At 41.6% G+C, this 23,652-nt stretch overlaps 1 protein-coding gene across 9 annotated transcripts in view; it reads right to left on the bottom strand.

Annotated features, from left to right (window-relative positions):
* DAB1 (DAB adaptor protein 1) overlaps positions 1–23,652 on the bottom strand; it is an 833,814-nt gene that overhangs the window by 199,754 nt on the left and 610,408 nt on the right. For all 9 annotated transcript variants that reach the window (XM_048498960.1, XM_048498957.1, XM_048498955.1 and 6 more), the window contains one exon: positions 16,035–16,236. In XM_048498960.1, the coding sequence (XP_048354917.1) occupies positions 16,035–16,101 (67 nt within the window). In that variant the 5' untranslated portion in view covers positions 16,102–16,236. The remainder of the gene's footprint in view (positions 1–16,034; positions 16,237–23,652) is intronic.

Genomic DNA, 23,652 nt, shown 5'->3' with positions numbered 1-23,652 from the left:
ATCTTGCCATTGTTGCTTTGGCCGTCCATGTGGCTGTCAACCAGTAACCTCAATGTGATAGGCGATGCTGATGACAGTGTCTGGGGCTGGTCATCGGACATGGACGAACCAGCACAGGTGCCTCTCTCTCATTTTTGCCTCGATGGGCATGATGCCCAATTGTTTGCAGACCATGTCATTGGTGTTGTGGTCAAGGAGGGATACAATCAGTGACCAGCAAGTCATGTGAATTTCCATGAGATGGAGTCATCTCTCAGCTGCTTTCGTTACAGGCCAGCACTCTGACCCATAGAGTGCTACAAGGCAGATCATGGTCTTGTAGATTTTTGACTTCAGGTACATAGGCATTTTCTTATAAAAAAGAATGCCAGTGACTCCTTTCCACCTTAGCCATGTCGCATTTACTCTTGCCCGTATTTCACCGTCAATGCTGCCATTGCTCTGTAAGATTGAGCTGAGGTACCAAAATGCATCTGTTTTCTTGAGATTGTCACCATTGACCTGGATCAAGCCCATATCAGGAGTTGTTTCCAGATATTCAGTCTTTGTAGTGTTAAGGCACAGGCCAAACTGACTAAGATGGTCGTTCCAGGCCTGCACCTGGCACTGCAGTTCCACTCGGGTAGTGGTTACAATCATGACGTTGTCAGCATAGAGCAACGTCTAGGGTACAGCACTTTACAAATCCTGCATGATTGTGTCCATGACGAGAATGAACAGCTTAACACTAAAACTTTAAACATGATCCAGAATTCAACTGGTAATCAATGAAGCTGATGAAAAACTGTTCAAATGTGAGCTCTTATAGGAGTTACTCTAAGGCCCTAATGGTGCTGCATTTTGCAGTTTCAAGGGTAAGTGGACATCCAGCGAGGTATAGTAGTCCAGCATGGAAGTGACCATTGCATGGATCACCGTAGCTAAGTCTGAGCAGGACAAGTAGGAAGCCAACTATCTAGTCTGGTGGAGGTGGAAAAAGGCCATCTTGACTATGTGTGTAGTCTGGGCCTCTATCAAGAGAGAGGAGCCCAGGACCACACCCAGGCATTTCATGGAGGAAGCAAGTGATAATATTGCTCAAACTTTGGAAGCCAGAAATTTCCCCTCCATCTCTGCCACAGGATCTCCATCTTCAAAACATTTAATTTCAGTCTGCTCTTTTTTATTTTCCCCACCACAGCCTCCAGAGACTTCTTCAGAATATCAGAAGCAGTGGCCGACTGGTCATCCACCCACAGATAGAGCTGGATGTCTTTAGCATATTGAAGGCAACCCAGCCCAAAATTCCAAGCCAGCTGAGCCAGTGGTCGCATATAGATGTTAAACAGCATCAGGGAGAGGATTGCCCCAGTGGAAAAGGGGAACTAATGGGACAGCTCTTCCTCAATTGCCACCCACTGTCCTCAGCCCTAGAGAAATGGGGACAACCACCAAGGCTATTGTCGAAGGCTTTCATGGCCGGATTCAACTTCCTAACATTTCGCCTGCATCTGTGGCTGGCATCTTCAGAGGTGTATCACAGAGGGAAGTCTGTTACACATTGTGTCCAGAGAGAAGGGAACACGTAAGTTAATGTATCAGTAAAACATAAGACACACTGGTTGTGGTGGGTTTTCCGAGCTGTGTGGCTGTAGTCTGGTAGATCTTGTTCCAAATGTTTCACCTGCATCTGTGGCTGACATCTTCAGACTCCCCCAATTGCCAGCTACAGATGCAGGCGAAACGTTAGGAACAAGATCTATCAGACCACGGCCAAACAGCCCGGAAAACCCACCACCAGTTACAGGCCAGCACACCAAAATCTGGCTGTGAAAGCCTTTGACAGTACGTAAGACACACTGTTTTGGTACCACCATATGTATAGTCATATTATTCTTTATCAATATTTATACAGATAACTTTCAGAGGAGGGAAACACAAAATGAATAGAAAACTGCAGTATACTACACATTCTCCAGCTAGTTTTACATTCCTAGTTAAACTGGAGTTAATGATGAGAAGACAGCACAAAGAAAACTTCCAGAAGAATAAAGGAATGGAAAAAGGAAAAATCAGCTTATAGCTAAATGACAAAGAGTGTGGCGGGGAGCTGACAATTTAGCAGAGCAGTGGGAGAAGAATGCCTATCCCTTCCCTGATAGGAACGATCAGCCTCTCCCCCAGTTATACTGTTGTTTGTCTCCGAGAAAAGAATATAGAAATATTTGTCTCCCCTGACAGCAAAATACAGTTTGAGAGAAAATAAAATGTAAAAGCATTAACCACTTCCTCTCCCACATTCTTTTGATCAAAGCTCATGGCTATGTTGCATTTGAAAAAGAATGCACCTGGAGATCCAATCACAAATCTTCTGTGAAACATGCAGCTTGGTCCTTAGTGTTTTCCTGATGTGCAGAAAAAAAAACATAGTCTCTCTCTTTTTTTTAACGGTTCACCTTGGCTTTTATAAGCTACTATTCACCTTGAGTCCCATGGTATCGTGGGACACCCATCAGAATGAGTACATCATCATAAAAGACTTCATTGCAGTGCTACTACCCAAAATCTCACATACTCAAGAGAATACTCTTCTGACACCAGTAGAGTATGCTGCATTTGAGTTTTTCAAAGTGACCTAGTTTAGAATACATCAAGCTGATGCCACTGATACACAGACAAGTCAGAATTTTTTTCTTATATGTTTGAAACATTAGAGAAACGACATTTACGAAAAGCAGAAACACATTTCTGTAATATCTCTAAAAGAATAATCTCTCTGCATTATCAACATGCAGTTAGTCAACATGCAATTGTCATGTAATTGAAATCAGTCCTCTTAAAAAGGAAGACTAAGAATTGACTTTTAAAAGGACTATAGATCAAGAATGACTAAGTAAACTTGGCTTGTTAGTACTATCAAGAAGTCACACTTGGCTTTTAATGTCTGTTTTATACCAAGGGTTAAGCTTATATTGCTCTGGGTGTTCTGTTAGTGATGCTGATAACGTTGGGGGTAGGGGGGTCTGAAATGTGAACTGGCTACTTTAAAATGGTCATTAAGAAATACTCTGAGCTTGTTTGCCAGTCAATCATCCAGTAGATTGGCTAGGCAACCAATTCTTCCAACAATCTACTCATCCCTAAATTCCAACTGTCTACCCATTCCCTAAATTCCTTCTGAGTCTCCTCCTTGCTCTGGAACTCTCTCGAATGGGGGGAATGGTGAGGGAGGAGGAGGGATGAGATGGTTGGAGTTTTAAGTCGTCATCTATTTTATAACCTATTTAATTAATCTACTGTTTAACTGTTGTTGGCATTTTTATAGTTTTAATCCTATTATTATATTTAAATGTTTTATTGTGTTTTAATTGTTGTAACCCACACTGAGCCCTTTGATATAGGGCGGGATAAAAATGCAAAAAAATAAAATAAAATAAACGAATATGGAAGCAGCAATAACAATGACATACTTCCTTCCTTCCAACCATGATTACAGCAGCATGCTAAGAATAAAGAGCCCCTGAGAAATGTGATGGTCCAGAACTCCTGTCCGCACACCCAAGCCGACTCAGGTTTGACTCGTGTCCGCGGAAATCGTTACCTGAGCTCGACTCCTCTGTTACTTCGGACAGCAGCTGAGCTCGTGTCTCCAGAGCCGAGTTCAGAGGGCGGGACAACCTCCCTGAGCTGCGTCCCGATTGGTTGCTGAGTTACCTGAGCTCAACTCTGCTGTTACTGGGTTTTTTTAAGGCGCACTTTTCGCTGTCGCCACGAGTCTCCCGTTCTGCGCATGGCCGAAATACTGCGCTGTGATTGGCTGGCTGGCAGAGTTGAGCCGAGGGAGATTCTGCACTCCGCCGGCTTTGGGAGTGCAACTCGAGTTCGCCAGGAAGTTGCACCTCCCAGTCGAGCTCGAAAATTTGACGGTGAGAGATGGGGAGCAGAGTCAGACATGAGTCGAAAACTACGGCTGTGCGGAGTACCCAGGTCGGACCTACGTCGAACTAAGGTCGAATCCTACAGTGCGGAGGGGCCCCTTGGGTCTAGAATGCTTGTTCTATCCTTCTTTTCTCTACCATTAGGAGTCTCAAAGCAGCTTATAGTCCCTTTCCCTCCCCATAACAGACACCTTGTGAGGCTGCACTGAGAGAGTTCTGAGAAAACTGTAATAGGTCCAAGGTGACCAAGCAGGCTTCATGTGGAGGAGTGGGGAATTAAAACCTGGTTCTCCAGATAGAATCTGCTGCTCTTAAGTGAGATATATTACCTGTATGGGGATAATTCAGGGTTAAAAATTCTCAAATGTGCAGGCACCTGTATAATTAATAATTTTATTAATGAATATTTTTTGAAAGAATAATCAAGCATACACACACAAAGCATACAAGAGCCAGCCAGAAGAAAAGGAGGAAATGGGATACAGATTCAGGGACGGGTGATAGTTACCAGTCTTGACTAACCGCTATGATAGAATCAGCTGGGAGCATTTATTATATCACTTTAGGGTGAGACAATGGAGATTAACTCCTATTGTTCAAACAGGCACACCTTGTGTCCTAGGAAAAGTACAGATTCCAACTTCTCTCCCCCATCCTTTAACACACAAGATGGAGACCCAACATTTCCAGGAAAACTCCTTTTTGTGTGAACAATGTCTTGTTTTCATGTCAGTTCCTTTAGCAGGGTTGGGGGCTGAGGGCTTACACGGAGGCTACTTGTGCCTGTCCTGGGCTCAGGCAATCAGCTTGCAGTGGCAGTTGATTGTTCCTGACCCACAGGGTTCATACTACTGGCTTGTGGTAGCGGCGGCTCCAACCCACTACACAAAAGGCAAGGGCCACCCCTTACTTGAGAGGTCACTAGTAATTACAGAGCCCCAATCAGAGCGGCTAAATCACTTAGACTGTCCTGGTCAATGTATTACTGTATTGTTTAAAAAATCGGGAACTGCAAACTGCTGGGCCTTCCAAACTGGGCCAGAATATCTACAAACTAAGAAGCTTGCCTGTAAAAAAATACTGATTTTGCTTATATCATTGTATTTAATTCGGGATCAAACAGAAAAAAATGTCCACTGCCTTCAGCAAAAATCTCAAAGACAAGGAAACCAATTTCTATTGTGTATTGTCAGGTATCGTAGAGCTCTGTGTAAATTACTATTACAGGCTTCAACATAGCCCTGAAAAATCCTCTCTGTGTGTAGTCAGGGGATCAACAAAAATAGGAGGCTCAATTTCAGAAGGGGAAAATGAGGCAATAGATTATAGGTCAGACTAGTAGGCCAAAACTACTTTAAAAGTTCTTACGTACACAGACACACATTCATTATTAATAGAGTACCTCACATGTGCCAGACACTTAATAGCATAAATGCTATTATGACCTTACAGTTCCTCCACAGGGTAAGCAGTGTGTGCATTGTGCTACCGGGACACTGAAAACTCTGGCAGGTGAAAGCCCTCAATAAAAAATTAACAGCAAATACTCCCCTAAGAGTGAACTATGCTCCTATATTTATATGCCCTTCTCTTACACATCACTGACCCCTTTTATTCCGGCTCACTTTCCACCAAGAAAAACACAAAAACTACTTAGTATTTTTTTTTTGAGCTCCTGAACATTATAATGCAGCAAGGTCAAGTTAGTAAAGCTCTCTATGGGTATTCCAAAGGCTTACTATGAAGGATGGCTTTTAGGTACTTAAAATCTTCTTGCAGCCAAGGAGGAGTGCAGGAACTGCAGCTGCAAGCTGCCACAATTTTCTGTGCATTAGCTTGGGGGAAGAGTCAGTTGAGTGCAAAAGTTTTTTACCACCTGATAATGCAGCAAAAAGAGGAAGTCAAATGAAAGTGCAAAAAGAACGCTGCAGTTGAAGGATGACCTTTTTAGCCCTATTTCTTCTTCTGCCAAAGATCCCAGTGATCTTGTTGAGGAGACTCTCAACAGGGAAAAGGAAACTGTTAAAAACAGTGAACTACGGCTGAGCACTGAATAGGAGACCCTTGCTCCAAGGGTATCCAATTCCCAACTAGCAGGAAAAAGAGTACTTTGTGTTAGGCAATCAGAGTGTAACTTGTGCTTTCTAAGATGCAAGAGTTAGGCATTTTTGGCGGATTTTGCACTTTCTAAATGCTCTGTAGCTTATCCAGGGAGCGTTCCTGCTGCGGGGCTCCTCACCCTGCTTATAGTTCCCCACTGCTGCCTGGTTCTTTCCTTCACTCCAGTCAGGGCTGGTGCAGCAAGCCCCAAATGGATCCCCACAAGCCTTTCCCATAAGCACCGCTTAAGCACCACAAGCTCTTCCGTAGTCTCTTTCATGCATGTGTGGGCAGCCTCCGTTTCCTGCGTTTGGATTGGCTGAATCTTGACCAATTCTCCCCACTCACTTTCACTATTTTAGTTTTACAGAACACAAAACAGGCGCTGAGAATCGGCACCCTCACCCCCCTGTCTAAAATCCTTGAGTGTGTGACATGATCACCATCCTCCACCACCGCCTTGCGTGTGCGAGAGAATCACCGCTCTCCCATTCGCGGCACCTGCACACGCCACTTTTCTGCCCAAGGTTTCTCCCTCCTTTCTAAAAAACAAGGTTTCTCCCTCCATTTTTTTCACTGGAGGGGGGAGGGCACCACTTCTCAGCACCTGTCCATTGGTGGGGCGGGCGAGAGCGATGAGGCGGGAAAACTGGCCGCATTTCTGCTATGGAGGACTTTTGCACACCAGTGGAAGCCTCCAGAGCAACAAAGGGCCATTTCAAAAGGACCTCACTTTCACTATTTTAGTTTTACAGAACACAAAACAGGCGCTGAGAATCGGCACCCTCACCCCCCTGTCTAAAATCCTTGAGTGTGTGACATGATCACCATCCTCCACCACCCCCCATCTAAAATGTAAATCCATCTAAAATGTAAATCCAAAATCCTTGCGTGTGCGAGAGAATCACCGCTCTCCCATTCGCGGCACCTGCACACGCCACTTTTCTAACCAAGGTTTCTCCCTCCTTTCTAAAAAACAAGGTTTTTCCCTCCATTTTTTTCACTGGAGGGGGGAGGGCACCACTTCTCAGCACCTGTCCATTGGTGGGGCGGGCGAGAGCGATGAGGCGGGAAAACTGGCCGCATTTCTGCTACGGAGGACTTTTGCACACCAGTGGAAGCCTCCAGAGCAACAAAGGGCCATTTCAAAAGGACCTCAACCTTTGCAGTTCAGGAAATTCCCAGAGCAAAGCCACTACCGTGGGGTGGCTCTGAGCCAGAAATGTGGCTGAAGCACCAGGGGCTGTGCAAAACTCCCAGTTGCATCAGGGCATTCCCCGTGCCAACAGAGGGGCAATTTTAGCATGCAAAATCAGCCATATTCTCACTATGGCAGGAATTAAGGAACTGGAAAAAACCTGATCTCCACTTGCCACAGAAAGCTACCATTTCATATTATCTACTTTCAATGGATAAAATCAGTTACTGCAAGGGGACGTATCACAATTCCAAATTAATATATGGGTTATACTTCTTAGTGATAATCAAAATACATATACAAAATATTACCTTGAAGATCATGGTAAGTTTTATTATGAATGTCCATACTGAATACAATCTGTATACCATCAATGTAATTCCTGAACAACAAGTACTAGCTATACCTCTAAATCAAAAACCTTATTTCTTGGGGATGAAAAATTCCACAGGACAGCCAAAACAAGCAATTATTAACATAACTTTAGTGCCTGCTTGTTAGGTCCCATTGATGGCAGATAAGGAACCTGAAAAACACATTTTTCCCTATGTTGTCCACAATTTCACACTGCACTAGGCTAGGGTTCATTTGTTGATATATATATGATGTGACACAATCCAATGAAAACTAAATGGGGGAAAATCGACTCCCTTTTCACTTCCACAGAATGTCAGTAGTAAATACCACACCGGAATTTTTTATGTACTCTGATTCAAAAAACTCATTCTACTGTGACCCATGCTGCTTGGCTTGGTGTGATTCAAAGTACTGGGACTTTCACATTTTATATAGAACATGATTAATTCTTGATGCATTCTACAGTGATTGATATCTTCCATTTTTCAACCCTTCCTTTATTCTTGAAGTGAAATAATAGCAGGGTGCAAAGTAGTCCATAAGCACGTGAATGGAAGGAAGTAGCTCTACAGAATCTTCATCCTCCAGGTGGAGCCTGAAGATCTTCTGATATTACAATTGATAATGGAGATTAACTAGCCCTATTGTTCAAACGGACACGCCTTGTGTCATAGGAAAAGTACAGATACCAAATATGTGTTTATCACCATCTGGCTACATCTGAGGAGTAAAGATACTAATTCACTGGTTTATACCCATGCAGTCTTCCCTGAAGTACATCCACCAATGACTGGATAAATGGCCAGGTTAAATCTATCTTCTCCTATTTCCAGCATACCTGCTTGGACTTCACCTGAGATGAAGGATAAATTTCATGTATTAAAGACATAAAGAACTGAAGTGAAAATTCTCTCCCCCCCCCACCCCAATTAAGCCATAGTCCTGGTCAGCAAGTTGTTCATGGCTTAATACTTTTTAGTAAGACTTTCCATCTCAATTCTTCATGTCCTTGAACTAGTCTGCTGTCTGGTTTTTGAAGATGTGACAGATATTGTGGCTCATGAAGGGATATCCTTCATCAAAGGCAAGCTTTTCAAAATGACACAGATGCAACATTACTGTGAAGTCAGGTTGGAGGGAACTTTGAGAACTTGCTTTACTTAGTTTAAGGAGTAATATTTTGAAATATCAGTGCAGCATGTACAGAGGGTAAGCAAGTCCATCCAAACAGTCTGATCTAAGGGTCAAATTACATGTTACAATGTTGAACTTATTGTGTCTTGTTCCCCCAGCCAGACTTCAATTCAAGACAGTAACACATCAGAAGGGTCTTCAGCCTCCCACATGCCATTTTCCCAACCTGAAACTGTCTGGGGAGTCATTATTTGTCTCCCTGGAGCTGTATGCTAGCCCCTCTGGTTAAGCTAGCCCCTCTGGTTAAAATTCATTATTTTTCATGTATGAGGCAAGATGGTGAAAAATGGCTGCACAACTGGTCTGAATGTTGTTGGCTTTATTTAGTATTGCAATGTTACAAGACAAGGAAGTTTAAAGAAGGACATTTTAATTTTGGTGATGGCATCAATTTTTCAGAAAAAAGAATGTTGTTTTATTAAAATGTTTTGGCTAGTCGTCTATCAAGCACCATTCCAATATGACATATTGAGGTTCTTCTAAACATAGCGTACTCAGTATTTATTCCTCAGAGTTCCTCTAGATCATCAGTTTCCAGCCAGGGGTACATGGCCAAGAGTTGGAGGGCATACAGAGGAAAATTCTGTAATGGTGAGAAAGGGCACACATTTTGCCCTGCAAAATGCAACTCCTCATGCCAGGCTTGCCGGTAGAGCAGCACCGAGCATGCTTCATTAGTAGCAAAAGCAAAGGTGTGGGAGGGTGAGGGATCAATCTATCAAAGGAGCACACTGTGGACTTGGCACCTGTATGAGGTGCAGGGAGCATGGCTTTGCAAACCAGATGGAAGCTGGCAGGGTGTTTGTGAGCGCTGGGAGATCCAATTTGCAATCATGGTTGCAAGCATCCCCAGTGTCTCCCAGAGCCTGCATGCAGTCCTCCCCCCCGCTCCTCCCACCGCCATTTCAAAGATGAACTGCCTTTGCAAACCAGATGGGAGCTGGCAGGGTGCTTGCAGGCATTGGAAGATTCTGGGCGCTTGTGGGCACCGGGAGAAGGCTCATTTGCCTTTATACTATGGTGACTAATCTCTTCTGAAAACTCAAAAATGAAAGGCTGTCTTTAATACAACCTCTTGTAAATGGAAATGAACATTCTGCTGCATTCAAAAAGGTGCTGCTGAATGGCAATAACTAGTCATCATGTCATGCAAATCATCTGGAGTAAAGGATCACCAATATGCTATTGTAGCACTAAGTAGGTAATCAAAACAACATGATTTATATGTTACGATTTGAATCTTGGCTTGGAGATTATTCTGTTTTAAAGTGGCTACTGCAGGCAATTTTATGAGGTAGTTATTAAAGTATCAAACTAGGGGTTAGGAATCCAGTCTCCACTAGGTCTTCTAGCTTGTCTCAACATCTAACCTACTTGGGGTGTTGCTGTGTGGATAAACTGGAGGGAGGATCATTGCCCTGAATTTAATATTGTATCTTGTATCAGTTGAACCTGATTTCGAAAAACTAAGTGCCTCAAAACAAGCTTCAGGCTGGCATTGAACATTAATCGTGGGTTTTTTTAAATAAATATAAAAATATATTAAAGATTTCAAGTGTTAATAAATTAAATGTAAAAAATTTAATGTATATGCAGTGTAGTGTTTACCTGAAATAAGTATTAACTTGACCTCAGTTTATCCTTTTAGTTTTGAGTGTAAATATATATGCACTGTTAGTTTATCTTATTATTCCATTGCTTTTAAACTCATTATTGGGCCATTTATTTACAGTTGCAACATATAAATTTGAAATAACTGTATTAACTACCAATATTTTGATAATATTCAATTTAAGGGAAATGGGTAACTGGGAGTATGCAAGTAAAAAAAAAGGTTGGGAATCACTTCTCTAGAGCTTGTTGCTTAGCTTTTTAACATTCTTTACTTCCATTGAAGAACTGACCAACTCTGGCAAAAATAGGCTCTGCAGCCATGACCAACAAGTACTTTTCTCTATTGGCAAATAGAATAGCTTAGCTGCGTAAGTCAGCTGTAACATTCTCTTCATCTTTTGCATGGAATAAAGGACTATGCCTTGGGTCATGTGTACTCAGCTGCAAATGGATGTGGTATGTAATGACTGAATTAAACAGTCACTGTTGGCATTTTCTGGATCATCAGAAGGCAGCTAACAGTCCCTGAAGTAACACTGACAGGAAAAACATCTTCAGTATCATTTACAGAAAATGTGATTATACTAGATTTTAAAACAGCTGCTGCTTTAGAGTCATGCAAGGTCTTAAGTATATATTTCAGCATCACCTCTTGGACACATTATTAGTATATTTAGAAGCTATTCCAAAAGAGCGTATGTACTGTCAAAGGCTATCATGGCCGGAATCAACTGGCAGTTGTGAGTTTTCCAGGCTATGTGGTCGTGGTCTAGTAGTTTTTGCTCCTAATGTTTTGCCTGCATCTATGGCTGGCATCTTCAGAGGCATGTCACAGTAAGATGTGTTTCTTTTTGTGCACAGTATGGAGTGATTGTGAGACGGGGTATATGTTTTGTCAATCTCCCTCAAAGGGTGTGTGTGTGTGTGAGGTGCATTTGCATGTATCCAGGTGGAGTTCAATTGCAGTTATCTTGACAACTCCATCAGCTACTATGTCTGATGACACAGGAAAGCCACGTAAATCCACAAACGTAAAGACAGTTTCAATAAAAAGGATGAGAGCCTGAAAAAAAATCAACAAAACCTGGTTGCTAGTACTAAAAACCACCAAAACCCAACCCAGAGACATTCAAATGCAACTGCAAATGATCTCCACCTGGACACATGTTAATACAATTGAATTTGCAATTGCAAATGCAACTACAGTTGAACTTTTCCCAGACACAAGCAAATGCACCTCACACACCCATCCCTTGTGGACTGTAATGGCTTTCCTGTGTAATCAGACATAGCTGTTGGAGTTGTCAAGACAACTGCAACTAAATTCCACCTGGACACATCCAAATGTAACCTTCCCACCTGGGAGGTGGACAAAACATACCCCACCACACAATCATGGTACACTGTGCCATGGAGAGAAACACATCTTATTATAACATGCCTCTAAAGGTGCTAGTCACAGATGCCAGCTAAATGTTAACAGTGAAAACTACAAGACCATGGCCACAGTCCAGAAAACCCACAATAGTCAGAGTATATACAGCTTGAATTTTTTTACAAATAAAAGATAAAATATGTACAGAAAGCAGTAGAGATACTGGGGTCACTCTGAGCCAGGTTTATGCACAATAACCAGAATAACTGACTTCTTATTTATCCGTCTTTATGTCCTGCTAACACAAAAGGAAAAACAGAAAGCAAAATTAACATTAAACTATACATTTGCAATTAATGCTATCCATACTGAGTACTTTCAAAGCCTCCATTTTACCTATAATCAAGCACTAGAACTTTTGTTACTGAAACAGCAGATAGAGATTTATTTGCCATGCTTTTCACAGTCCCATAGCATACTTTCTGTAAATAGTAATCCCATTTCTGCTGACACCTGATCATCAAAATCAGACTATACATACAGAACACAGATGAAAGTTCTCATTTAGGAGAACCCTGATGCCTGCATTAAACACGCAAGCCATTAATCCTACTAACACCTTTCTTCATGCATTCTAGTTATATGCTTCTGAGTTGGTATTTTCAGAATGTTAATAGTTATAGTACATCTATATTTAACGGAGAAGTAAAATTAAGCTGCTCAAAGCCCCATCCATGCAGCAGCTTCCTGGTGCTTTACATAATGGGAATTTTTTTTACTTCTGTAGTAATGCACTGCCGACCCAGCAGCACCGTGGTAGAACGTTGGGACGCCAACGGACCTACGGCCTTCTGGTCGCACCGCACCCCCACTCCTCATCCCCCTATGAGTCACGGGTCATGAACTGTCTGGCTCAGTCACCGGGCGCAGGGACAATGGTCTTGCCCCCAGGTGAGGATTAGGCTCAGACGCTTACGCTCCTCTCCGCACGTAGCCAGGTGAGATCATGCATCACATGATGATCTCCCGACCTCCCGCCTCCAGCTCTCCGGAACTCCCCGGTCCTCCCCTCCCTACAGCCCGATAGAATAACAATAAAAGGTGCCAGGAACCGGCACGCGGGAGACTCGCTAGGAACACGGACCTCCGGGCTCCCGCTGCTGGCGATCTCCACCAGATGTTATCTCCGCGTCTCGTCTCGTTCTTACGCTGACCACGTGGGTCGACTACAACTTCCCTATGTGAATGATCTGCTAAAAACGGCTCACAGTAATAGTTTAACTGTGGTAGTAAACCCCAAATTGCAACACTGTGCTATTCAAGAAGAGAATGTGAGCTGTAGCACCTGAATTTCCTAATTTAGTATACATAAAAACTGCTTCCACTTCTCTGAATTATTTACATGAACTTTAATGACCCATATGAATGTTTCATACAAAATTAATGGTACTTTTTACTTGTAATAGTATGTCGCCAACAACTGCTATGTTATGAGACATACTTTATAATGTTCAAGCATCACAAAAAATTAAAGATGCCTCAGAATACCTAGACACAACAGAATTTTTTCCAGCTATTTTCTCAATGTTCAATATTATTAAAAATCACTTTCTGACAGTGAAATCCAAAGCTGCTGAGAGGGAGGAAATAGGGAGACAAAATTCAGGGGGCCCAAGTCAGCTGGAGGACCACTGAAGTCAGCCTCATGCTGCATCTGGCCCAATGTCTTTCCATTCATTTTAAAGCAGTTCTGGCAGTAGCCATTAAGAGGATAGGGAAGTCTGAGCACAGTAAAAAACAATCTGTTGACTAGACTTACATCCCAATCCAGATCTTTCTGAAAACCTAGGCCAGAATTCTTTCATTTTAGGCGCTTGACTATCCACAATCATCTTGAAGCCAGTGGCCAATTTTGAGTCTCTTACTTTTTATTCTCTGATGCATTATCTCTGCCAAAAATGGACACATAGACAGACAGGTCAATTCTTTTATTACTACAGATTAATGGTAACAGCAAGCCAAATGATTTATTTTGTTGGGATATTTGGTTTAGATCAGGGTTTTGTTGGGATATTTGGTTTAGATCAGGGAGCAAATGGAATGTTTGCCCAGGGGCCCATGATGGCTCTCAGCAGTCCTGCACAATCCCAAACAGAGTTATACCCTTTTATTTCCAATGATATCCATGATATGGTGCAACTTCACTTAGGGTAGCACTGTATATTTAACCATAAAACTGTACCTAAAAGGAAACAGATTTTTTCTGCTGCTCCAGAGACTAGGACCAGGAATAATGCATTCAAAGTGAAGGAAAAGACATTCCACCTAAACATCTGGAAAAACTTCCTGACAGTAAGGGCTGTTCGACAGTGGAATCCTCTACCTCAGAGTGTGGTGGAGTCTCCTTTTTTGGAGGTTTTTAAAGAGAGGCTGGATGGCCATTTGTCAGGAGTGCTTTGATTATGTGTTCCTTCATTGCAAGGGGTAGGACTTGATGGCCCTTGGGGTCTCTTCCAACTTTATGATTCTATGAGAGTTCTCTCCAACTACCACTACTTTGCATGCAAAGGGAGCATCAGCTCTGGACTCTATAGCCAGATTGTTTTACTGATGAAAAAAAATGCTCACAATATTACAATAACTAGTAGGTGTTAGTAATAAAAGGAGTAAATCCAGCTGCTTTTTAAACTGCATATGGTCCAGTATGATGTTATGGTCAGAGTGCTATACTAGGACTGGGCAGACCTCAGTTTTGCCACAAAGCTTGCTGGATGAACTTCAGCCTGAATCTCTCTCAGCCATACATACCACACAATGTTGGTATGTATGCTCAGCACAATAAAGCATCTTGCAGATGTTTTAAAAAGATCTGTTTTGGCCTCTCTTTTTTTTTTGTCAGCCCAATGTGGACAAATAAAACATTGGCAGGAAAAGTGTTTTATTTTTCCCACCTCTCCACCCTGCTTTCATTTGCGGGCAGCTTGCGATGCCATTTTCTGCCCTCTTCCGGAGGTTCTGTACTGCTGACATCTGAGATATGAGAATCATTCTCATATTGTAACATCGTAACTTTGAAGAGATCTCATTTAAAACAAAAGAAAAAATGACAAGTGTGCAGGATGGCCAAGAAAAACTATTAATGCATTTTAATGAAAGGATGCACAAATGAGTGGTAAGCAAAGGAAACTCCAAGGAAACATTCTGCAAATGGCGGCAGAACAGAGCCTCCTGAAGAAGCAGAAAATGGCAAGCGTGGGCTGCAAAGAAATTGAAAGTGAGTGCTATATAAACTCAGGCAGGAAAAATAAAACATTTATAGTTCTGCACAGCCAAGAGAAAGGTCTTGATCCTGTCTTAAGGAGAAAAGGTCACTAATTTAGTGTTCTCTAAAAAACCTGGATGTTCCCTGAAAAACCAGAAATAAAACATGCTGAAAACATATTGAGGAAAAAGCTGTACGGAGTTCTTCCCCAAAATGCTTTTTTTCCATCCTCAAGATGTTTTGTTTGTACTGTGCAGAAAGGGTCATTGTTGTGAAGGGAGAACAATGTAAGTTGCCCTGAGCTCTTTCAAGGAAAGACAAGATAAACATGTATTATGGTCTAGCACTGAACATCCCAGTCATTGCTGGCTGTGATCCTGCTGCCATCAGAAGTCTTAACAAAACTAATAAATATCTGGGCTCTGCCCACAAAGAGGAAAACACGGACCAGAAAACTAGGAGAGAGCTTTCAGGATCGACATGGACTTTTTTTGTTCAGGGATACCAGCAACACAGGAGTTAGAGAGATTGTCTTCCTGGGAGAAACCAAAGTTGGAGCCCAACACTAGCATGTTTGTCTGGGCGACATGAGGCAGGATCTCTGAGTCTCATGAAGCAGGGGTTTGATAGGGGTTTACCAGCTGATGAAGGCTATTTCAATCATCGCTTTTGAGAGCCAAGGAGCATGGATCAGGCTGAAGGTCTAGGCAGTCAGAGAGAGCAGAACTAGCCCGGAGGAAATAGGATGAATTGGCTGCCTGAGAAGCTGCCCCCCTACTAAGGCTTAAGTCTTTCTGAGGATGCCTCATCAAGGTAAGGAAAGAGGGTGGAGTGGTGACATCCCAACTCTCAAAACTAAATGAAGTCCAACTTTGCAATTTGCTTGGAAAAGAGAATCAACGGCAACAATAACATCCCAACTTTCTGTAAACAGCAGCAAAAAAAATTGGGGGGGGGGGGGAAGACTATCACAACAAAATAATCTTCAACAAAATATCAAGTACATGAAGTCCCTACCTTTCTTCTTAGAATCTTTCTTTGTGCTGGTTTTAACAGCCACTTGAAGTTCTGTCTCAGTTGACATCCTATTGTATCCTTAGTCTTCTTCACACAGATCCAGTATCTTGGCCAGGCTCATTTAGAACAATTCTCTGGGAGAATAACTTAACTTTTCAGTAATATAATCCAGACAGTTCATCTCATTCACCCTTTCAGACTGCTGCAAGAAAAAAGCAAGAAAACCAACAGTTATTCCTCTAAGCCATGTTCAGAATTTTGTTTCTCTGGCTCCTTCATTCTGTGGCACTATTTGCCTTTATTTTTGGTCCTCACTGTTTAAACAGATTGGTCATGACAACACATCATGTGCAACAACACTGACAAAATCATATGGCTTATCACAGGCAATCAACATAAATAGCTGTGAGACTAACTGAGGCTGAGAATAATGAATACAAAGGGAAAATGGGAAATTCCAGCAAATAGTAATAGAATAGGAAGCAAAATGTCACTGCAACACTGTGCATGTTGTCAAGATTTTTTTTCTTCCAGTAAATCAGGCCAACATTAATACACTTTATTTACTTACTTCATTTATAGTCTGTCTTTTTTGTGGAAACTCAAAGTGGATTAAATAGCATGCTAATTTTGAATTCACCTCAGGACTATTTTTAAATAACACCCCCTTGGAAACTGATTTGTCTCCAGTGCCTAAACTGCCTGTTTGCTAACCCTTGATACCTTATCACCTAATTAGTGCCTCTACTTAAAAGAACAAGAATTCATTAAATAATGCAATTGTCCAATTTAAATTAGGTGAACAGAACTTATTTTCTTTGTTCTCTTGGTTTTATAGTGTTTCATAGACAACTACATGGTAATGCTTATGTGATGGTCTCCTTTCATAAAGTTGAAAGAGTTGAACACGTTCAACTGTAAACTTCATCCATCTCTTCAATACTGTAACCACTGGCTGCAAGAGTATCTTCTTTATCTAAAGGACTGCACAAAATAAATTATGGAGTTGCTTTAATACAATGACATTTTTAGGTGTGTCAATGACCAGCGTGTAATCTCAATGGTGTCCCGAGGACCTTCTGCAATCTCAGACAGGTTGCATAACTCCCAGAATGTGTGTGCGTGTGTAAAGTGTCATCAAGTAGCAGCTGACTTATGATGACGTGAAAATTTTTTCAAGGCAAAAGCTGTTTAGAACTGTACATCATTTAACAGCTGAAACCATCAAACTTTGCAACATTGCAAAGAATCCTGAGGCACAACATTCTGATCATACAATTCAATGGTAAAAAGCTTTTGTCAGCCTTCTTTATCTTTATTTTAAGTTATCTTTATCTTTATTTCTAATGTATCAGTTCATATCACTTAGAAAATAAAAAAAACGATGAATAAGATCAGGAAAACTGCCTCTGTCATCATATTTGTTGGGAGTATTCGCCTCATCCCTTCTTTGAAAAAGCAGTAAAATGGATTTTTATCAAACTTCATATAAGAGGCAGCATAATCTGAAAGAGCAATAAAATATTTCAGACACCGGAACTTCCCATTTGGGAAACAGTTAAAAAACAAATGATCCTGCCACACTACTACCATACAACTCCATACAGAGCAGAGGTGGACGTGTTGTTCGGAACAGAGAGTCACAGAAACAGACCAGGATGTGCTGAGCTGCAACTTACTGATGGTTCTAGTTGTTGGCAATTAATGAAATTTGCATATCATTGTCAGAAACATTTATGGATGTAGACAGCAGCTGATGGACCCACAAACACATAAATCTACATTTTTTCCCTAAAATTAACAGTGAATTTGTCAAACATCAGAGTGGTCCTCAAAACTAATACTGAAGACTTTGTATGTTCAAACTGGATACCTGTTGGGAAAATTAAAGCTGCCTATACCAGGGACATCAATTCAACGTTCAGAGTGAACAGTGCCAACACCTGAGCATTCTGCTCTTTGCCCTGTATGCAGTGAAAGCAATTAAAGAAGAGGAAAACACTGCCCCATCTTTTCCCTAGATGAAAATGATTGATAAACAGATCAGGCAATATAAGGGATCTTTCTGGTGCCTCTGCTATATTGCAACTGGAGTCCAACTTAGAATGGATTTGAGAGATTATTTCCTCCCCTGCCCTTAAAAGACTTGCAAAAGCAATATTCTTAATTCCTACTTTCAACACCAAACTTATATACAAGTAGTAGAAGAAGATAATTTCTGAACCATCATCAACAATCATTATACTTAGTCTATCGATAAATAGGAGAGAAGGTGGCATAATATAGCCTGATCTAGTCAGATCTCAGAAGCTAAGCAGGGTCGGTACTTGGAAGGGGGCCCTCCAAGGAAGATTCTGCTGAAGAAGGCAATGGCCTCTGCTTAATCATTTGCTGGGGTCACCATAAGTCAGCTGAGACTTGACAACACTTTAACACACATCACTAGATATTCTTGAAGGCCCTTTCCACACGGGCGGGCAAGCAGAGGTGCACCAGCATAGTTAACACCGGTGCACCCCCCAGGGGCCATTCGCATGATCAGCCCCGGTGGCCCAGCAGCCCACACCATGGCCTTCACATGGGCCATGCCGCTCCCAGTCCCATCTTACCTCGTCCCGGCTGCTGGTGCTCTGTGGAGCGCTAGCAGGTGGGACAAGGTAAGACAGGACTGAGAGCGACACGAAGAAAACACCAGCTTCCCTCTGGTGCTGTTTGTTTGGCACTGGGCGGAAGCTGGCATTTTCCAAAAAACTTCGTCATGGGGAGGATGCACCACTGCCACTGTGCTCCAGCAGCACAAACACCTTCCCCACAACGGTGTTTTTACCTGCCCAATGCCACTCTACATGGCCGGTGTGGAAGGGGCCTAACACTTTGCAATATTGATAATGTGTGCTTGTGTCACTCTGTTTCATCAGGTTTATCTCCCAATCTGTGGTCTCTTTGTTTGCCCAGGTTTCTGCCACACTTTGAAGTCATATAACTCAGATGCTAAAAAAACCCAGAACAGAAGCAACACAACATTTAAAATGTTGGGTATATTAAGGTCAGCTTCTGACCTTAATATAAGCTGAGCAACAAACAAGTACTTTCTTTAGTTGTCTTGCTTTCTGTATCCCTATTCCCATTATTCTGATTCCGGCCTGATTATGAGATTATCACCGCCAGAACATCTGTCTATCCAGTCCCCACTTCTTTGATGGCCTTTTCCTCTTCCACCTTCGCAATACTTACCTCCAGTGGATATTTTTTCTGCATTTACCTTGGTTGATTTTACAGATACATTGTGACATTACTCCCTGCTTCAAAATTCTTACTCCATAAGACCCATAATTTCCAAGGAACCAGTATGTACATATAATCAGCTGTTTATGATCCCCTTGGGATTCAATATGTCCAGTAACTAAGTCCTGACAAGAGTTTTCACAGCAGCTCAATTGCTGGTAGTGGTATTCCGACACAAAACAGCACCTGGGGCTCAGCCAAACTCCCCCATTGCCCCCGCCTGCAACCATGTTGAGCAAGCAAGCAAGCAGCATGGCCTCTTTCCCTCCTGGCTTCCTCCCCAGCTTACTGGAAAGCAAGGGGGCTGGGACTGTCCCGGGACTGTCCTGGGAAGACTTTTTTTGCAGCTGCAGGAGGAGTTGAGTGGCAGGGAGTTTGGCCATGGAAGTGGACATGGGAAAGAGGCCAAAATGTGCCCCAATGTGACCCAGGGGGATGGCACCTGGATCTACTGACCCCCCCCCCCCCCCCGTCCCCTCTAGATATGCTACTGGTTGCTGACAATTATTTAGGAAACCAAGTTCTTCATCACTTAGAATTTTAAACACTAATGGATGTTCCTACAACTTAAAACACTTATTGGAGCTAAATCTCTAAAACCACTTGCCCTTTTCATATTCAAGCTCTTTCATCATTTTGAAATGCTTCAATAACTCTATGTAGCTACGTATTAATTGATCTGATTTAATATTCCTTTAGTGTGTCAGGGTTTGTGTATGATTCTTCTTAATGAGCTCTTCAGATCTTTACATGAACTATACAACTTTAAAGGGCAGATCTTCAAAGCATGTTCAATTATCAGTCAATCTCTACCTCCTCTTCCAGAAACACAAGTAAATAAATCAGTCTTGTATTAACAACTGATAAACAGTCCAGAACTAAACCTGTCATTTCTCTAAAACTGTTGAAGTTCCAGACAGAAGCAAATACAGCAATCCTAAACAGTTATACCCTTCTAAACCTATAAGCTTCAGTGGACTTTGTATCTTGTCAAATAACTGTTTAGTATTGCTCTGTAAATTACCTTGCTTAAGAGAAAGAAAGAGAAAATAGTGGGGATACTGGGGAAAATGAGATAACCTCCCACAAAGTTCTTGTGGGGCCCCTAGTTGTCCAGTATTAATAGGCCACTACTGGAAACAATATTGTCTATGACTGGTTTTCTTCAGGCAAAGTGACAATGGAGAGTGCAGTTCGTGTTGAGTTCTGTAGACAAAGTCCCATTTCCATCTGATCAAGAACTGTCCAGTAATCTATACTGTATTAAGCTGTAGAAAGGATTGACAAGGGGAGGGATGTCTTGAACAGCCCACCCAGCTGAGATCATGCTCTATTTTTTCAAGTCCTTTCAATAGAAGCTGAAGGAAGCTTTTCCCCTTTAATTATCACAGCGTATTATTTCTTTTTAAGGAGCTGTCAGCTACACAGTGTTCACTTAACGGGTCTCTCATTCAGATAATGACAATGGAACTGTTTCACAGGAGTGGCTGTTTAAACACAATATAAATAACCTCAATTTCCAAAAAAAGAAAGGTTTGTTAAACAAACAACAAACAAACACTGATCAGGATCACTGCAGAGAACAACGTAAGGGATGAAATGTAAGGACTGCTACTAAAAACACAACTTATTTGGAATTCAACACATTATAAGCCTTTAAGTGAAGGGAAACACTAACATCATTATGCTCTGACCTTTTTTTCACCATTTTAGACTGGGAAAGACTCTGCAATGCTCAATAAACTATGCTTTCATAAGGGTCTCGCTAACTATCAGGAACCACATGAAGGTAAAATCAGATCCCCCTGACATTCTTCTAGAAGATGAATTCTTAAAAACAAGTACAGACCATCAGGAAGTTCTCTTGTGCAAACACCATGGAAATGCTGGTAGCAGTACAAAGCAAACAATTTGAGCTCCAGTGCAAATCCCAGTCAGTTCAACGGAAGTTGAATAGAAGAAGTTAGTATAGTCCATACAATTCTTATTAATATATTAATATATTTCATTAAAATAAATATTACAACTTACTAAATATTACAACTTACTAAATCAACACAGTACATATGAAATCAAGTTCCCAACAACTGTATTTCTTTTAAACAAAAGGGTTCAGGATAAGTTCACTTCCGCAATACTATCTCTTCCAAACTGTAGGTCTTTGTTTGGAACAAGCCGGTATTATATTATCTGTATTTCATTCCAAATCAGAATGGCAAGCAAGCTGCTGTTCACAGCAACAGCTTTCATTGTCTCCACAATCTAGGTCATCATTTAAAAAAAAACAACAGCAGCATGCGTTTTATCAATGAGACACTATTTCTGCTGTGCCGTAATTGCTCCATAGTTTGTATCACAATTTCATTGTTCTTTTGTTACAAGGTTATTTCTTCTCCATAGAAGAAACTGGTATTTTAGCAGTAGTGGTACACTACCCCATTACTTTTTACCATAGTGTCCTCATTACTAATACTTTCTTGCAGATGGCATGTATCTTCCTTTAACAAAACATGGGAAGATTACATTTTGCTTAGTGAGTACATGGAGTAATACAAACAATTTTTGAATTAATTAGGATTTAATTCTAGGAGAAGTTCAGAGCTTATACACTGAGTGTTTTTTACAATAATATAATACCTAGGAATTAATTAAGTAAACATTTCAAAACCTAATTAAATACAGTTAAAAGAGCAGCAAGAGTTGTATCACTATTTATTTTGCACAACTGATTAAATGTCTAAAGTTTATTTTTCTGCCTTCACACATAATCTTTTTTTTTTAAAAAAACCCTTTCATTAAACGGCACATTTCAGAATTCACAGTTCTGGTGTTACGAGAAGCCACTAATTGTAAGTGATCAACTTCAGAACAGCTAAGTCTAGAGAAAATGGTTTTGGGGCTTAATGAGCAATCATATCACTAAGGTTTCTGTTAGGGCAGTTTGGCAGATTAGACAAGCATTCATAAGGACTACCACCATATCTTAAGGCTACAAGTAGTACATATGCTCACATCACACAGACATGCACAAAATGTATAGTTATAAAGAGTGGCTCAGAGAAAGGTATTCCCATGGAAACCAATTAAGTAAGTTCTACTGATACCAGGAAAAAAAAAACCTTAAACCTTTCAGATGTTGTGTCTTGGACTGCTTTTTATTGAGACAATCACATACTAATTTTTGAAAGGTATGATCCTCCATTGTGATGCCCAATTCCTTTCCCTCAGCATCGACCCTTCATACACCTTCTATCAACTGATCATTAGATCAAGGAATTGTGCCATCCACAGTTTGGTGCAGAAATGCCAACGTTTCTACCAACAGATACTGACGTTTTTTCCCCCCTGAGAAGGCATGGAAGTTATACAGCTGCAGTTTTCCCCACTTTCTTTTTCTCCTTCAGCTACTGTATAATTTTTATTAACTTGGAGAACATGTATAATGTGCAGACTCCTTAAAAAATACTGAATGACCTTGGGCCAAACTCTCAGTCACCTACCTTAGAGGTTTGGTGTGAAGATAAAAGGTAGACTATGTATGTCACTCTGACTTCCATAAAACGAAGGCTGAGGTAAATGAAATTCATATTATATCTGCTACCAGGTTCTGATATTCCCTTCTGCACCCTGGCCCTTGGTTTCTACTTCCAGTGGCCTGGGAACCTGCTATAGACAAAATTTGGGGTTAAACTGCCCTCAGCAGGTTGGGGAGTGGGTTGGAGAGTGAGTGGGTTGGGGAGCAGTCTACCACGCTGCTTTCACAATGATATGTGATGTATTTGCAGTGGAACGTCTCTGTTCAGTGTTACAGGCAAAACTGATGAATCCAATATACCATACTTATTTCTTTAAAACATTTTTATCATTGTCAATAAAGATCATTAATCAGAGGTATGTTCTAAATCCTAACCAAAAATTGATATGTATCTTATTAGAATGGCTGGCTGCCAGAGAGGGTCCAGACAAGAGAGAAGAGGAATGGTAAATGATTCCTTGAGAACTGGAATTGTGCTGCAAGGAGATTAGACCTGTTTTGAAAAAAAATCCTCCCTGAGCCATACTGTTGTGGTGAACGGTCCACTGGTCATTGGTCACTCACTGTGATCAACATCCTGGACGCTGTTGGCTGGCGCTTGCATTTTTTGCATCCCCGCTCCTCTGTTTGAGGCTGGGAAGCACCCGGCTGGGCTCCCTGTCTCCTGTGTGTGCCCTGCTCAGAGAGAGCCTGGCAGCTTCCCGAGTGGGTCTTATGTGCCACAGCACCCTGCTCGGCGAGAACCTGATGGGCTGCCAAGTGGGCTAACTTTGCTCTTGCTGCTGCCCGGGTTCTCTC

Source organism: Sphaerodactylus townsendi, linkage group LG05 (assembly GCF_021028975.2).
Source record: "Sphaerodactylus townsendi isolate TG3544 linkage group LG05, MPM_Stown_v2.3, whole genome shotgun sequence".
Lineage (NCBI taxonomy): Eukaryota > Metazoa > Chordata > Lepidosauria > Squamata > Sphaerodactylidae > Sphaerodactylus > Sphaerodactylus townsendi.
This window is presented reverse-complemented; position numbering and strand designations above follow the sequence as displayed.